This window comes from Chlamydotis macqueenii, chromosome 13 (genome assembly GCF_036417535.1).
Source record: "Chlamydotis macqueenii isolate bChlMac1 chromosome 13, bChlMac1.mat, whole genome shotgun sequence".
Taxonomy (NCBI): domain Eukaryota; kingdom Metazoa; phylum Chordata; class Aves; order Otidiformes; family Otididae; genus Chlamydotis; species Chlamydotis macqueenii.
This window is the reverse complement of record NC_141568.1, coordinates 17,164,860-17,178,768: the sequence shown is the minus strand read 5'-3', so window position 1 is coordinate 17,178,768 and position 13,909 is coordinate 17,164,860. Positions and strand designations below refer to the sequence as shown.

Below are 13,909 nucleotides of genomic sequence, written 5' to 3'. Positions count from 1 at the left end.
GATGAGACTAACAATTTTTCTTAGACTTTATGCATGTCACAGAAATGTCAGCTCTGTATGACTAATTTCTATGGTGTAGAAGTGTGCAATTAAGATACAAAAATACCAGAGGTTTATTGTTGAAAAATTGCTTCTAATTAATCCCTATATCAATTTATTTCTTTGCAAGTGTCCCAACATGCTAAACTAAGCTTAACTATCTTTTTTTGGTTTTTTTTTTTTTTTTTAAATGATTTCTCTGAAAAGAATACGGTCTTTGTTTTAAATCCACTAAATGAAACTTTTCCCTCTCTGAAGAAATGTAAATGTGCAATGTGGAGGCCTGCTTATTAAATCTATTTGATCCATGATACTTGATCCCTGCTGTAACTTACTTGGCTAGTTTTTTCAGAATTTTAACCACTTGTATCTCAAGTTTGGTCAGGAAATAAACAGGAATGATTAAAGGAAGTAGACTGGCGCTAAAAAAATATGCAAGAAAACTTTGGTTGATGCTATGATTTCTAGAAGAGTACTGTTTTTATGGAATGATCTTTCGTAAGTGCAGGAAACTTGCCTGTGCTGTCTTCACAATAGAAATGTCTGGTTTTAAAGTAATTTATCATTCTCTAGTTTTTATTTTGAATTTGACAGTGTTTTCACTTTTGAAGGGATAAAGATCCTACTCTTACTTTATAGTTAAAAAGTGCATCTTTTGTTTTACATTTGAAAGTTGTTGTGAAGGGGAAACTTGAAGAGAAATAAAGAGTTTTTTAAGTATTCTTTTTGCTTACTAATATGTGTGATTTGCTGATTTGAAAGCAGAGGCAGTGCAATAGGAGCAGGGCAACCTTCTTTTAACTTTACAGTGCTTTGTGATCCATCCAGAAGCACTACTTGTAATTATTCTCCATATGTCTCGGACCCATTTGTTATCATAGATTTCAGGTAATATCCTAAATAGACTCTGCTGCCATTAATAATGTAATGTCACACTGAAAATACAAGGCTGTGTTAAAAGTACAAGTGATAATAAATCAAACTTTCATGATTATAACAGTGATGTTAATTTCTAGTGGAGGATCTCATGACTTCATCAAAGAATACACGGACATTGAGAGTTTCCAGAAAGCAACAGCTGCCTCATCAGTAATGATAGCTCGTGCTGCCATGTGGAACCCATCTATCTTCAGAAAAGAGGGTCTTCTCCCCTTGAAGGAAGTCATGCAAGATTACATCAAATATGTATGTTTTTTGGAAGATCTTACGTGTAGTTAAGATGGTTTGGAATTGTTAATCCAAGTCTTACCCCAATATCTTAACTCCTCTTAATTTCAAAGACTTAGGCCCTGGGGATATTTTAACATACTGCTTAAGACCTAAGTCTTGCAAATCAACTACTGCTTTCTCTGTTTTGTTTTGTTTAGAAAAAAATTTTCAGAAATCTGTATTCAGAAAACAGTTTTTCCTGATAGTTCTTTTCTTACATATCATGCTCTTTAGCCCTAGTTTCTTGGGAATATTTATGAGGCTTACAAGGCTATCTAAAAATGTCTAGGAATTTGAAAAGCTAGTCATATGTAGGGTGACTCTCTTCATGTTACAGTTGTGCAAATAACATTGAACAGAGAAGTGAAGAAGTATTAAATTCTCAGTTGCTGCTAGATTAATTTTTAGAAATTAATTGCTTTTCACAAATACTGTCAAGAATTTTTAACAGCAGGGAAGCAAAGGGAATGATTTGCCAATAAAGTAATGCTGTATTGTAGTACTACAGCTCCATTAGCCGACTCATCTGTAATATCTGTTATAAAAATACACAATGTTAATGGCATATTAGGAAATTAATCAGAAATCTATGGCTTCGATCATGTGATAAATTCAATTTTTTTTTTTTAAATCTGAACTGCGATTAACTAGTTACTTAGTAAAATATCACTGCATTGCTAGTCAAAAGTATGCAAACTGGTCAACTCTTTCTTCTTAAGTATGTGAATAAGTTGAACTTCTGTTCACGAAAACATGCCAAAATAATAAGATTATACTCACATTCATGAGTGGCCTTGAATATGTTATTGAAGAAACTGTACATTGTGGTTTGCCTTTCAAAAACGATTTTGAAATTCATCAAGAGAAGTGAGCATTATATAAGATAAATTTGTTTGGTGTGTTTTTATATACTTTGTCTTTCTCCTTCAGGCAGTGAGATATGATAATCACTATACCAACACAAAATATTGTTTGTGTCAGATGTTAAGAGAACAGTTGGAAACTACTCAGGGTAAGAAGCTGCATGCTGCGCAGTCCACGCAAGAGATCTGGTAAGCATATACTTCAAAAATAGGAATTGTGCTCTCTGTCAGACTGTCTGCAGTACTGCGTGGGATTTCATACCTTCAGAATAAATTAAAAAATAATAATAATAATCCAGTTAGTGAGATGTGGAATAATACAGTAAAGTTTTCCAGATTTCCTCCATGCTCAGATGTTAAAGCTTTAACTCTAAAGCTGTCTATGTATTCAACGTACTAATTTCAGTGGTGCTTCACAAAGTGACAGGCATTTATCCAATATTTGCATTAACTGGTTTAAGAAAAGTTTCAACATTCTGTAGTCATAGTCTGGAGATTAATAGTGTGGAGCTTGTCTTCTTCCAGAGATAGATATTTATTTTAACTCTCACTTTTGCATGTGGGGTTTTTAATGTTACTGGAATTTTTATGACAAGATGTTTGCTTTAAATGAACACTTAGAGATAAACTCAAAACAATGTATGAAGGTCACCTATATGATACTTAGATCAATTTATTTTGTGTTGCTTTTCATACCGGAAATATCCTAATGAACAATTACAGCCTTTTTGACGAAATACAGTTGCTTTAATGAATCTTTTCATCCTGGACATCTGAAACAGTCTGGATGAAATTTCTCAAAGCGGGAGACAGAAAAAGAAGAAGGAAGAGTTTAACAGAAACCATAAAGTAGACATGTAATTAAAGAATTCACACAGAATGGAGGGGAATTCAGGTTTGGATCCATGCCAAAAATAAAGGTCTGAGCTTGCATGTGTCATATCCACATTGTGTGCTATAATTATCCTTCTGGTGGAATGGAGGCGAAGAGAGTCTCTTGGCTTTTATAAAATAAACAGTCTGAAACTCTTTATCTTACATGTATGAAAATGGTTAGAAGTGTTGGAAGCTTGAAATGTTTCACAAATGGAATTACTAGCAACCTCTGATCAGCATTCTGTTCACATTCAAAATGAATGGAAATGCCTGCAATCCTTTTGCCAGTTTATTACAATTCACAAATTTTGGCTCTCTATAACCACTGCTGTCCACAATTATTACATTACAGTGCAATGAAGGGAATTTGTATTTTATATATATAAAAGGAGCTGGCCTTCATTAATCATAAAGGAGCAGTGGAATCCATGAACAACATTTACACTTTGCAAGTTACTTTCTGCTTTTGCGGTATAAATAGTTGAACAATTTTTAGTATAGTAACTTACTATCTATTTTGCTTATAGCTTTCCAGTTTGGTTAGAAGAGATATAGTATAGAATGAAACTGAAACAATTTTTTCAATTTCAAATAAATCTTAACTAAAAGGGTAGTGGTATTCTCTACTGAATGAATAGTAATGCGTAGTATGTAAAAAAAAGAAATTGTAGAGCAAGAGTCAAGCCTTTGAATAGGTAATTAGAACAGTCGTAGTTTATACACATAAATACTGGATAGAGATCTAGTGTAAAACTTCTGGGTTTATGTGCTATGCCTAACAATTCTTTAGGGGCTTCAAAAATTGAACATAATCAGTTTTTGTATGTGTGATAGAATATAAATGTCAAAATTGGCTTAAGCAGTGTGTATGTGCATGAGACAGGGACAGAGAGCGAGCCACTTGAAAAGCTATAAAACTGCTTGCTGTCAGCAGACTCAGTCTTCTAACCACTGTTGTAAAAAGCCTACTAAAAAGAGCGTCCAGATAACTGAAGAACGTTCAGGTAATTTAAATGCGTCCACACATCTGCAGACAAAAATGTTGCTTAATACTGCTGCCTCCTGGTGGTGTTGGCATGCTGCAGCCATTCGAGGTTTTAACCTCTGTACTGAATGTGAGAAAACAACTGCTGCATTTCAGACAAAAAAATTTACATAACAGCACATAATAAGTCGTCTTTTCTTAGAAGCATCCGTTAACATTATTCAGCTTCATTTGCTTTTCCAATGAAAGCACTGGAGGTGGCTTTGTTGCCAGAATTCATTTTGTCAGTGAATAGCAATAAGCATTCATTCTCACAACAGTCAGAATGTAAAAGTTTTCTTATGCTGCAGGTTTTATTGTTGTTATCTGCAGAAAATGAATAGTCTCAGTTTTTCAAAATAGATGCAGACTGCCATGGATCTGAAATTGAAAAGGATTTGAGGCTCTTGCCTTTGACCTAAATCCTAGTTCCTTCGTCCTTTGTACTGGGGCTTGTGAATAATGCCCTGAAGTCAGAAAATCTGAGATTTCGAGGTACTTGGATGTTATAGTGTTTATTGCTTATAGAATTTTTAAATACTAAAATTAGAAGAAGAATTTATTTCCTGCTTTTGCTCATATTACCCTTGTGGAGCTGATGTACCAGGAAGCACTCAGAGACATTCTTTGCTTGATTCATACACAGTTATTAATTGAGCTAATAATTTGAACATGGCAAGATTTGTATTTCTAATAGATTCTGCCTGGACTTCCAGGCTGCAAATCGAATATATAGTGCTGGAAATGAGAACATTCTTTTTCCACTTGTATTTCAACAGCATCTGATTGAAGGAGAATTGAAGGAGAAACAATATAATGTCACTGTGCAGAATATAGCCACACTTTCATGTGATTCTCTATACATATATACTCTATTTAAACACAACTGATTTCTATACTTACTTTTCTCTATCATAATGTGATACAAAAAATTATAAGCTGATCTCTAATACAAAGGAATTCTGTTTGACTAGTGAAGCCTTTGAAATGGCTGACTTCTATGAAGAAACAACAACTATTTTCGAAGCAAAAAAAACATCTTTAGAAACTGAGACTCAAGATGAAGATGACGAAATGGAAGATCCAGGTGTAATAAAAATGGCTGTTAGATTTGACAAGTAAGCAAGCAAATTAAGATTTTTACTATCTTGCATCTGTAAATAAAAACTGAATTTGACAGTGCCTTAGAGGTTTTTTTGGAAAGAACAATTTGCATAGCAGCACTTATTGAGTGAGTTTTTATGAAACAATTTGTGTACATCATTACATAGTCACTAGCATCATCACTCTTCCTGTGCTATTTGGGTGGTGTTGTAAGATGTTCCAAGCTTCCTAAGACTGCTTAGTTCTCTCAGTTAACTTATCAAAGGGGGTGAGTGATTTAAAAAAAAAATTCAAACATCTATACTTAAAAGCATGTGAATATACAAAGATATGGAGTTCAGTTATTTTTAGTGCAATTTAACTAAAATACAATACTTTTCTAGAAAAGGTCCTGCACAAATTTTATCATACTCTTTTCTAAGCAGATAATGTGTGCTCATCTGCACGTGTGTTCTGCACGTGTTCCATCATAAGGTGTTCCTTGAAAAACACTTACGGAGTTATGTACAATGTTATTTTAAGTAACCTTTGATTATAATCTGTGAAGCCTATGGTAGCTTTCCACATTATACCCGTGTTTGCTATTTTTGCTGGTTTTGCTATTAAGTCTATCAAACACCTCAAGAAGAATGTGGTAGAAGATGCTCCTCAAATCCAGTCATAATGCTTTAATATTTACAGGATATGTTACCTGACTCCCAGAGGACTGAATACAAGGGTTTTGCAGTATTTCTTTTTTTTTCTACCAAGTACAAGGGGCTGTAATTCCATGTCAGTATCTGAATCAATGCCTATCTTTCCTACTCTTGTTTGTATTTGATAACAGAAGGAGCTTCTTTTCTTTCTTCTAGTGTTTAATCTTATATTGTTGCTTATAATAAGCAGTGCCAAACTGTACCTCTAGTCTGTGTCATGTATTTAGTCAGAATCTCCTTTCTGGTAAGTATCTTTTCTCTAGTTGTATTATTACAGGAGAAGAATGTTTGGGAAGAATTAAAAGAAAAGTTTAGATTTTATTTTAGATGCTATGTCGGGTATATTCCTTGAATTATCTAATAGGCAAGCAGCAGTTCTCTCATAATTTGAGCTGTAAAATTAAACCGCGAAGAATAACTAGTAGAAGTAATATGATAAGCAGCACTACCTGTTTTAAAATAGAACTCTGTGCACAGTTGTTGACCACAAATTTTTCTGTCTAGGCGAGAATATCCACCACAGATTACTCCAAAAATGTATCTTCTGGAATGGTGTAGAAAAGAAAAGCATCCTCAGCCTGTTTATGAAACAGTGAGTCAGTGAAGAAATCTTTTCAAATCTCTTCCTCTGCCTTTTCTATGAAACGGAGTGTTTTAGGGCTCAAGGTAGTAAGACATTCTGCTTTGCAGTGTGGCACGGCAATTGAATAAGCAGCTTCAAAAATGGTAATACACATGTATGATAATAGCTTATTTTACTAGAAAATAAAAATGTGTGAAAATAGCTTATTTTATTAGAAAATAAACATTTAGAAGTCAGACCTCCAGTCTGATTTTGATTAGTGTGTGAAAAAAAGTTGCTGTAACTACACGTCATTACATAGGAGTCCATGACTGACTGACTGATACTTCTGTGAAGTAAAGAATTTGGATTCAGAATGTTTCTTCTGTTGTTGCACACTGTTATAGGTAGGAACCATACTGGACAGGAGGAACTGCTTGGTTAGATGGGGACATTATTTGATTATTTTTTTTGTAAAGCAAAAAATATTTGCAGTTTGGACAATTTCTTCTTATTTTTTTTTAATTTTAAATAAGAAAGATTAAATTTGTGGTATGAATTGCAGTAATTTTAAAGATGTTACTTGATTGTGGTGTAAAGAAAAGAATAACAGGGAACTTTGACATTGTTTTGTTCTGTAAATAATATGACTGGTTTTGACACCCTCTTCCTTTTTAATTCTTTTTTTCTGCAGGTTCAAAGACCACTGGATAGATTATTCTGTTCAGTAGTGAAGGTAGCTGAGCAGAAATACAGATCAACTCTGTGGTAAGCTATGCTTAATGTTTTTTGCAGCTATATTGTAATTGTTTCTGAAATGTTGCTTAAAACTTGCAATGAAAGGGTACTCCAGTTTATTCTAGTTTAATATGAGTCAACTAAAAGCTACCTTTTAAAACTGTCTCTGGGAGGGAGGAAGGATTAAAAATTTTTGAGAACTGAGAGGAAGTAAGCTTTAGCATATTAAAATAAACTGTTACAGATTTTAATTAATGTAGTACATTAGTGCACAAATTGTATTGGAAGGGGAAGAAATTAGATGACCCAGTTTCAGTTGTGTCTGTGAAGAGTTCAGCAACCGACCAAGGGAGGGAGAGGGGAATGTTGGAGGAGGTATTCAGCCGTTACAGCAGATCTGTTCTCAAATGACAAGTCAGGGTTAAGAGTGAAGCAGAGGACAGTTTAATGACTTCTCAGAGATCACAGTTAATCAACACTTGTCTCCAAGGCTGCTGTAAAGTTTCATGACATTATTTTATACAATCATCTTTTAATGCTGGAGTTGACTTCAGGTATTTGTACCTAAGTAGAGTTTGATTTAACTGCAAAGCTGGAGCTTAGAATCAAACATTTTAAAGAGGACAGATGTGCACAATGATTACTGGTGTTTGCAGCATTCCTGTTCAGAGACCTTAGGAAGCTAAGCTTAGATGATATGAAACTTTTAGAAGAAAATATTTTCAAATATTTAATTTCACAAATGTGTAATCTGAAGTCCCTCTTGGAAGTGACAGAATTTTTATTACTATGGAACAGTTCCTGCTTTTGTCAGCGTCAATGAACTTGTAAACCTACCAGAGATTATATTTGGGCTGGAGTGTCTTTCAAAAAAGTGATCCTTCAACACTCAGTTTTGTTTAGTGATCATGTTTGTAAAAGTTAACTTTCTGAGGATTGCAACCACTTGGGCCAAACACAGTTGACTTCATACGTTTGAAATGAAGAGTGTTTGAGACACAAGACCTGGTAGAAACAGATTTTCTAGGAATATTACATCAGGAGTGATGCATCAACATTGACACCTAGCAAGATTCAAATAATTTCTGGAACTGACCTATTTTATTCTTCTACTGTGAGATCACTACAAGTGCTGTTTATTTCATGATGTTGCATTAGAGACAGGAAATGGATTATCTTTTGGGAGTGGAGAGACCAGTTTCTGCTTTTACCTGTGCTCTGTCTGCTTGCTCTTCAGGGACAAATCAAAGAAACTAGCAGAACAGGCTGCAGCTATTGTGTGTCTGAGAACATTGGGTGTCCCAGAGGGAAAGTTGTGTGAGGGAGAAAATCACCTGATTAACAAACGCAAGAGAGAAGACCAGGAGCGCTTGAATAACAGAGAACACGGAGAAGATCTTGTTGAACCTTCCCATAAAAAAGCTAATTTTATTGAAGAAAATTCTGATATGAATGTGCCTAAGATGCCACGATAGCATGGAATCAGAGGTTTCAGGCCCATGCAGCTACAAATTAGCTCCTGTTTGTATATCTTGCTGTTCACATTTAATTTGGGTTCTCTTGGAGACGGATAAATTCCCCAGTTGTGACAAATGCCAGCGAGATGTTTACTTGTTCACCACTCACTGTCCCTATGGTGCCTTTCAGACAGGATGAATTAGCAACTTGATTTTAAAGAACATTGAGAATATTATCCCAAATAATAAACTTTTTAAAATATCAGATATTTTTCAAAGCAATTTTGTCACTGTTTTTATTACTTCTTTTTTATTTTTAAGAACTCTATGGTGTGCTGGTAAGATGTATGAATACATAATCCATAAGAAGATGGATTCATTATGGAACTATGTAGTTAATCAGAAAAAATTCATGTAGGAAAATATTAGTAGCCAAGTAGACATAGTTTTGTCAAATAAGCTTTATGCATGTCTTGCAAGCTTTATTTACACCCATCATATATCAAGAAAAAGTTTTTTTGCGGAGAGAAGGACTTAGAAATTATAACACTAAGCATAAAAATAGCGGTCTCCTTTCATAATTTCTACTACCTTGTAAATAAAAGAGTGTGGGGTTTTTTTCCTCTTGTGTCGATGTAGAATATCCTGTATTTCAATTTGTGCCCATTGTCTCTTGCCCTGCCACTAAGAAGAATCTAGCTTCGTCTCTTGTCATCATTGTCTGTCTAAGATGAAAACAGAATATTTGGATAAATCCCAATTGTTATGGGTGGTAATGCTTAAATACAGTGTGGGCTTGTATAGCTGCAATTACTATGGGTTGGTGGAAATTACAGTGGATTGGGACCAATTTATAGAGAAGCCAGCCATGGGGAGCATGTAACTTCTGTCTTTGCTCATAGAAAAGCAACCCCCCCCCCCCCCCCCCACTCGGGAGAAAGTCTGCCACTGCTGATACAGATGTCTTTCAGAAAAGAGAGTATTATTCAATATAGGAGCCTTCATAACAGTATTTGTACCTTTTATGGGGCTTTTTTTTCCTGATATTTTGTTGTGTGACGTGAACATGCATCCTTTCTGCCTCCTTAGTGAAGTGTAGGCTATGTAGACTTCTCACATTCTTTCCTTCCAGCAATTGACTTAAAATGCAATTGAAAGCACGTGTTTATGGTGAGATAGGTGACTCCAGTGGCGGTTGAGAATGGGTAAAATTTGGTTTTGTATTGAACAGCTGAGCAGATTTTCTGTAGCATGCTGTCAAAAATTCACGTGGAACCGTAGTTGAAGAGGCCTAAACAGAGGCTGTACGCATACCCTCGGAGGTGGATGCTTTACTAGTCATCTTATGCTGCAGAGTCTGTGCCTTGGTTTGGTTGATGGAGGGAACTGGATAATACAGGACATACAGCTCTCTGAGCTGAAACAAATACTACATTAATGCTAGTCTGTGGCGTATATGTGTTGTATTTATATTAAATCAAGTGGATGCTAAAAGTTTTGGGGGGTGTGTTTCTGTTTTCTTAGAAGTGCATGTTTTCAGATCCTGACTTACATTATTATGTGGTCACTAATACAATTACTCCTATTAATTTGTTGTAGTAGCCATGTATGTTAATGAGGTCTGTGCTGCAAGTATGGATGGCCATAGCCAAGCCCCGCTGTGCATGCGGCAGTGGGTGTGAGGAGTCACGGGGTTGGAATGAGCATTCAATGCTAAATATAGACGGGCTGCAAATTGTAGGAAATGGCTAGAAAGCATAACCTGTTTGACATCCTTGATTAGTTTCAAAAAGAGCTAAAGTTGCAGTTTTATACCTGTGTGTGTGTGTGCAGGTCAGAATGTTTTGGTTTAATGACTTTGTTACAAGCTTTCACTCATTGTAACTGTATTACAACTCATGTACAACTCATATTATCTTATTTTGATCATTCACTTAATCCTAGCCAGTTCTGCTGATAGGATAGTTGTCATGTTCTCTTCTCTGCATGGATTTTAAAGTAATCACTTCAGTGCCCAGTGCTCTCTTTCTAGAAGTGTTTTAGTCACATTCATTTTAAAGAGCACGATACTGGTGATTCTTCTGTATGAGTTTCTCCTGCAAAAAGAGAGTTTCTCTTCTCTTTTCTGCTGTATGTTTTATAAACAGAAGGTGGCAGACTTTTTAATATTTTTTTTCAGAAAAATATGCTGACTTCTGCAGTATTTAATGATCCGGCCATTGCACTTCTGCATTCTTGCATAGGGTGGCAACTGAGACCACAGCTGGGTTGGAGGATATTTAACCTCAATTTTCAGAAATATTTTATTTTCTTTTATTTTATTTTTTTTTTTTTTTAATTAGTGTAATGTGGTGTGAATATCATACTTGGTCAATACTAACCAAAGCTGTGCTCTATTTTAGGTATTTGCTTAGTGAAAATGTTTCACTATTAATCCTATGGAATTCAGTGAAGCAACTGTTTCTTTTCTGTCACAAGGCTACAGCAAGCAAACAAAAAAGCAGTTATGTTTTATTTCTTGATACTGATGCAGCAGAAACTATTCGTAACAGTACCTGCCAAAGTGTGAACCGTGAGTATGGTGTGAACTGTAGCTTGTCCCCCCTGTAGCCTGTACTCTGCTTGTTAGAAACGTGAATGGGAATGCAAAGATATTTTTACTAGCCTTTTAGTGTGGATGCTCTCACTATGGGGCTACCTCCGGGGCCTTGCTGGTCGGAATGTTTTTTGGAATGTCCCGGGCTCTGAGCCCAACCCCACCCTGGAATGTGAGGTTAAATGTTGGCGGTACAAATACAGAGTTTGAATATCAAAATCCTAGAGTTCCCCAGTACTGCAATTTCAGAAAGCTGGCGAGTGAGCCACATGTCAGCTCAGCTGCTCTCTGATTCAAAGAGTAAGCATGCCTTAGGTTGCTGGGGGAGAAGGGGGAGGTAGGATGTTTTTTGTTTTGGTTTGGTTTTTACTTACCCGTTATGACCTGCAGAAGGGCATGCTTTTCAAAGACGTTAACTGGCAAGATTGCAAGAGGTCCCAAACAGGTGTTAGCTAGAAAGAAGCCTTCATTCACAAAAGCATTTTTTTACCACTTTAATCAAACCTACAAGCTCAACATACTTGAGAGTTGTTGCCTTATTAAACAGGAGTCTGCTTATATTTGGACTCTGAGTCTAGAAGCTGTGTTGATGAGATGGCCTGTAAGGCTTAAGTTTCCATTTGTACCATAGTGCAGGAGGCCAATGTTTGAGGCATTTATTCAGAGTTTCTGATGACAAAGCTGATGAAAAACATTAAAAGCAAAATGGGAAGCCTTTGAGGAGGAGGGAGTGCTTCATGTATTGTCAAGCAACAGTTGCCTAGGTCAGTTAAGGAGGAGAATTGATGAGCTCCAGAGGGAGGCTAGTCCAGTCATCCTTACTCAAAGGAGTATTAACCTCAGTTGTTTTATGAGAGGAGACTTAAAAAATATACATGTGTGGTATTCACTTAGCTCCAAATGAAGCTGTATTGTAGGAGTTAATGTGAATCTGCCTGTTAAATATTTATTGGATAAATAAATAAGTACTTTTCCCTTGCCCTTATGGGAGAGTCTCTGTTTTCCATTTTTAGGAAGTTATTGTCTGAGAGATATCCTCTTGTGAGAGTTTACAAAGCACTGTAATACAAATCTGACACTTGATTCATTTTAACTTAATTTTCCTTGATAGTCTCCATACATTTGTTAATGCTGCATGTAATCATTTTTAATATGAAAAATGAGCTTCCTGTTTAAGTGTCTTTAAAAACTATTGCTTGGTGATTGTAACTGAAATGGTTATAATCTATCTATAGCTGTGAACATGGATTTTTTTAAATTAGCATTCTATTGCGTAGAGGTGACAGAACTTGATTTGAGTACAGATCTTCAATCTGTACTTTTTAGCTGTTTTAGAACTGTATAAACATTGTACCTTTCCTAATAAGATGATTTTTTTTTTTTTTTGATTTGTAAAATTATCAATGCAGTGTTGGAATGCTGCATGTGCTGTGCATGGCTATATACTTGCCACTGTCTATTCTGTGCACTGGTTTTAGCAAGGATCGTTAGCATTTGGTCGTAGGTCTTTATGTTAAACTTCTTAAACAGAAACTGATAAAAAGGTTTTTGTTGTTGTGGTCTGAGGAAAGCAAGAGTTACGAAGATTAAACTAAAAGCTAGTACTTTTTAACTTTTTTTTTATTTTAAGTGTTGGAAAACACTCTTGAGTTAGGAAAAAAAAAAGCTCTAATCAAACTGAATTGGGAAGTTTCTCAGTGACTTATGTGATTTGATTCAGTGCATGCTTATTTACTTAAGAAATTAACTACTGCAGTTTTCTTTAAGTTTCTCAGGCAGCAAGGGCATGAATGCCATTAAGTACTTTACTGCTTCACTAGCTCTCTGAATCATTATAAAATTTAAAGCAAATTTCTTGAGCGTCTGTGTATCTGCTCTAGTTACATAATCATTTAAGTTCCAGGCAACAAACAATTTAAAAGCTGAAACCATTGTCGTTGTTTTCTTCTCACTGTGCTGAAATAGAGCCAAATCCTGGACCCTAGACAGAACACAAGTAAACATGTGTGGGTTAGAGGTACCTGTATGAACCACAAAACCCATGAGATCTTAGAAGTGTTAAAAACAATATGGGACAGTTTCACTTCAGCAGAAGCATGTATTTATTTCCCCTGTGTGACATACAATGGGTTTTTTTGGTAGTTTTTTTTTTCAGAAGTTAATTGAACAATCAGTCTTCAGATCCTTAGGTGAGCAGGAATGGCAGATGGAGTGTTCGGAGGGGCATCAGAATGGTATGATTTCAGAAAGCTGGAATATTCAGACTAAAGGATTAAGCCAGTAAATCACTGTACAGTTAGACCATGATGCCTACCTGTCGTATCAGTGACATGGTAATTCTAGTTTACTATCTTGCTGCCTTGTGACATTCTTTTATCGCAGCTAATACCAGCTTTCATAGTTTGCTCTGCCTGAGCATGGAAAATAGTTGTAGTACTTAAAGTGTTTATAGCCCTTAGGCTATATAAATACTGCATAATGGATACTGATTGAGATTTAATAAATTATCTTTTCCCATTAACTCTTATCAGCATGCCAAATATTGCAATGTAGACTGTAAAATCAGTGGTGGTTTGCTTACTGTTGTAGGTAACATGCATGACTATGCAGTGTGACCAGAGATGTGTGCATATCCTGTAACGGCAGTGATGGTGAGGTGAAGGGATAGAGAAAGGGAAAATTAAAAAACAACTAGTCACTGCTGTCTTTCTGTACAATAGTACTGGTTCAGCATTTACCTATAGAT

General features: G+C 35.6%; 2 protein-coding genes across 6 annotated transcripts in view; both read left to right on the top strand.

Moving 5' to 3' along the window:
• The window catches only part of DUS2 (dihydrouridine synthase 2), a 31,497-nt gene extending 19,355 nt beyond the window's left edge, over positions 1-12,142 (top strand). For 3 of the 5 annotated variants that reach the window (XM_086758192.1, XM_086758194.1, XM_086758195.1), the window contains 6 exons: positions 1,056-1,224; positions 2,179-2,300; positions 4,986-5,129; positions 6,315-6,402; positions 7,067-7,140; positions 8,348-9,129. In XM_086758192.1, coding sequence (XP_086614318.1) covers positions 1,056-1,224; positions 2,179-2,300; positions 4,986-5,129; positions 6,315-6,402; positions 7,067-7,140; positions 8,348-8,585 — 835 coding nt within the window. In that variant the 3' untranslated portion in view covers positions 8,586-9,129. Of the gene's footprint in view, positions 1-1,055; positions 1,225-2,178; positions 2,301-4,985; positions 5,130-6,314; positions 6,403-7,066; positions 7,141-7,766; positions 9,130-10,969 lie in introns of those variants that run through there. The other 2 variants (XM_086758193.1, XM_086758196.1) reach the window with 2 other exon arrangements.
• The window catches only part of SLC6A2 (solute carrier family 6 member 2), a 416,570-nt gene that overhangs the window by 259,853 nt on the left and 142,808 nt on the right, over positions 1-13,909 (top strand). The gene's annotated exons all lie outside the window — the stretch shown is intronic.